The sequence below is a fragment of the Austrofundulus limnaeus genome, unplaced genomic scaffold, assembly GCF_001266775.1.
Source record: "Austrofundulus limnaeus strain Quisiro unplaced genomic scaffold, Austrofundulus_limnaeus-1.0 Scaffold838, whole genome shotgun sequence".
Taxonomy (NCBI): Eukaryota; Metazoa; Chordata; class Actinopteri; order Cyprinodontiformes; family Rivulidae; genus Austrofundulus; species Austrofundulus limnaeus.
The window spans coordinates 97,660-100,542 of record NW_013953240.1 but is presented as its reverse complement, the minus strand read 5'-3'; the positions used below and the strand labels follow the sequence as shown (position 1 = coordinate 100,542).

The following is a 2,883-nucleotide window of genomic DNA, read 5'->3' as shown; positions in this document are numbered from 1 at the left end:
ATCCCAAGATTGAGGGCTTTGGTAGTTGTTCTTTTTTCAGATGGACTTGATAATAGGTTTTATTTTGAATTTTAAATGAAATATATAGTTATATTTTACACTCTTAACTGCTCAAAGACGTTTGTTTTTATGTTCATGAGGGCCTACTAATCATAAATAGCTACATGAAATTAAAAATGCACACCAAGCAAAAGCTTAGGACTCGAGATGATAAAACTGTGCTGCCAAGGAGGCAGTGGGCACCAATTTGTTTTAGCAGGGCTACAAGAAAGTATTTTAAGTCATCTAATAGAAGGCCTCACTGCTGACTCGATATGGTGCCTAATTATATGTCTGAGGATATTTTGAGGACAAATCAAACAAAAAGAAAGAGCTGAGCCAGAAAACATAAATAAATCATGAATATGCATGAGGTGCATTTATGAGATAAAAAAACACTGCATGACAGAATAAATGTTGTATTCATTCAGCAGGTCTAAAGAAATAATGTCCATTAGTGTTTTGAAGTTTGCTGCTTTTTTATTATTTTTCATTTTACAGATGACTATCTCTATTATTATCTCATATAAAAAGGTAGGTTTATAGATTTAAGTATACTTTCAGATTATTTATTCAATGAGGCAGAGAAAGAAACAAGGCAGACTTCAGCTAATTGAAGACATTTTTACGCAATTAGATGTCCACACATTCATTTCACACAGAGTCAGAGCAAAATAAAATAGCAGGAACAGCATCAACCTTCATCACTCCACTCACGTCTTCCCATTTGCCAGCAACCCAGCTGTAGTGTGTGCATTCTGCAGTGAGGCACGGTTGGACGGTAGGAGGACGCATGTGTGGGTCACACAGATCCTCTCGGACTCGTCCGGTGCCTTTCAACCTGCAGTAAACGTCTCTGTTCCGAACTCCAGTCCCACAAGTGGACGAACACTAAATAAACAATAACAGGAAACATGATAATGGTTGTGATGTGTCTGCTACAATACAAAACTTAGCAATAAGGATATAATACAAGATTTTATTGGCATTTTAAATTTAAATGTACTACAAAGCTAACTGAGATCTGTCTAACACAGTTTCATTTAAATATACTGAACATTATCCATCATAAAATCCAGATAAACATCAACAAACGGCACCTTTTCCTGTGCAAAAACTCAGTGTTCACTCATATGAGGAGAAGGCTATTGTTCTGTCTCTCAAAGCTTCCCTGACTTAGTCTGTGTGTGAAGATCTGCTGATTTATTCAGGGTTCCTGTTCAACGCGTATATCTGCGATCACATAAGGTCCATCTCAAACATCTGTTTGATGTTCTTTGAACCTCCACACCGAGGAGGCTTTCTGTGAGGTTTGAGCTAATCCAGTTCATCTCTTTGTTTCTAACCTCAAAGACCCATGTCAAATCCTTGTCAGTCTGGCATTCTGTGAATGATATGGCTGAATCAAATTTCCAGGAACTTTCAGATATGTTTGTTTTGATCTTTTATTTATTTATTTATTTATACTGGACCCCAGTAAGAGTAGTCCTCACCTGGGTGAGGACAAATGGCGATCCATTTCAAACAAACAAACGCCATTGGAAGGCCTGTTAGTTTCTTCTTTTAAATGGTGCCACATTTGTAAGGAACAAGCATTTTTTGGGATGAGTAGCAGAGCTGAGGATGTGGGTTGCGCACATGAAAATGTAGCCAAATTTCTGTCAAACAGCTTATTTTGTTGTTGCTATTAACACTTGTTTTGAGCTTCTGGTACTGCCAGGTACTGTCAGTCAGGTGTTTGATACAAGATTTATTGTCAAGAAGCATTGTGATAACAAAGCAATAATCCATCAAACACAAATTTCTGTACATCTTGAGCTAAGTTTTTAAATACCAAATGTGGGAACCTCTTCGCGATTTCGTAACTGTACCGAGTCAGCAGGTCCGGACTTTAAAAGTCAGTTATGCAAAATTACAAAGGTTTTCTTTATTTTCTGGAGGGATATCTGGCCTAAAGGCCAAACAATTCTGCAGTTCTAGGAAAACCCAGCTGTTTGAGGCCCATTGTCCTAATAGTACTTTTATATCAGGCATTAGTATGCATGTCTGTTTCTTCTTTTTGTTGGCAACATTTGCTGGATGTCTTTCATCATTTTAGAAATGGTTAAATTAACCTTTCTGTGTTTCATAATAAAATAATAACAGTATAAACGGATGGTTTGTCATCTTTACTCATAATTCAGCTAAATTCTGTCATGTTTTATGTATAAATGAACTCACTAAGTTAAAATTTGGGGAGGTAGATCCTGACTGTTATCCATATTTGGAGCAGTACACAGAGTGTGAGATTTTTCTTAAAAATGGTGGAATTAAATGTTGGAGTCAGTCTTGTTTGTCTGTTAGCAAAACATTTCATGACCCACTAGATCTCAGAACATACTTGTTGGATGTACAGCTACAACTGATTAGTTGTTGGAGTCAACCAAATTCAAGGTGGACACCACAGGTAATCAATACATAAAGGATTATAACTCATTTAGTTTTTCAGAGACTGAGCCAAAAATTTACTCTGAGTGCAAAGTGGTCATGGGACTTGTATTATCAACCAAAACGCTTTATCTCTGTTACTTCTCACCATATTTAGAGGTTCAACACAGAAGACAGCAGACAACATGCAATTTTTTTAAGGAATGCTTGGTTGTTAGCTTTTTATTTTTATTTTATTGAAGTGCTGCTCATTGCACACCACCTGCCCGACTCGGCTGAATGACCTGTGGGGCTGTGGGGGTACCTCCAACACAGGGTGCTGAGGTTTCAAAATGTCACATGCCTGAATATTAAGATATAAAACATGTCGTTTCACTCAAACTAAGGATTTCATGGTTGCTGGTGGGATGTTTGAGG

The 2,883-nt window shown here is 37.3% G+C and overlaps 1 protein-coding gene across 1 annotated transcript in view; it reads right to left on the bottom strand.

Moving 5' to 3' along the window:
- The window catches only part of LOC106532848 (A disintegrin and metalloproteinase with thrombospondin motifs 20), a gene marked incomplete at its 5' end in the record, with an annotated part of 105,469 nt that overhangs the window by 12,554 nt on the left and 90,032 nt on the right, over window positions 1-2,883 (bottom strand). Inside the window, 1 exon segment of the mRNA XM_014029003.1 lies at window positions 757-930. Within this exon segment, the coding sequence (XP_013884457.1) occupies window positions 757-930 (174 nt within the window).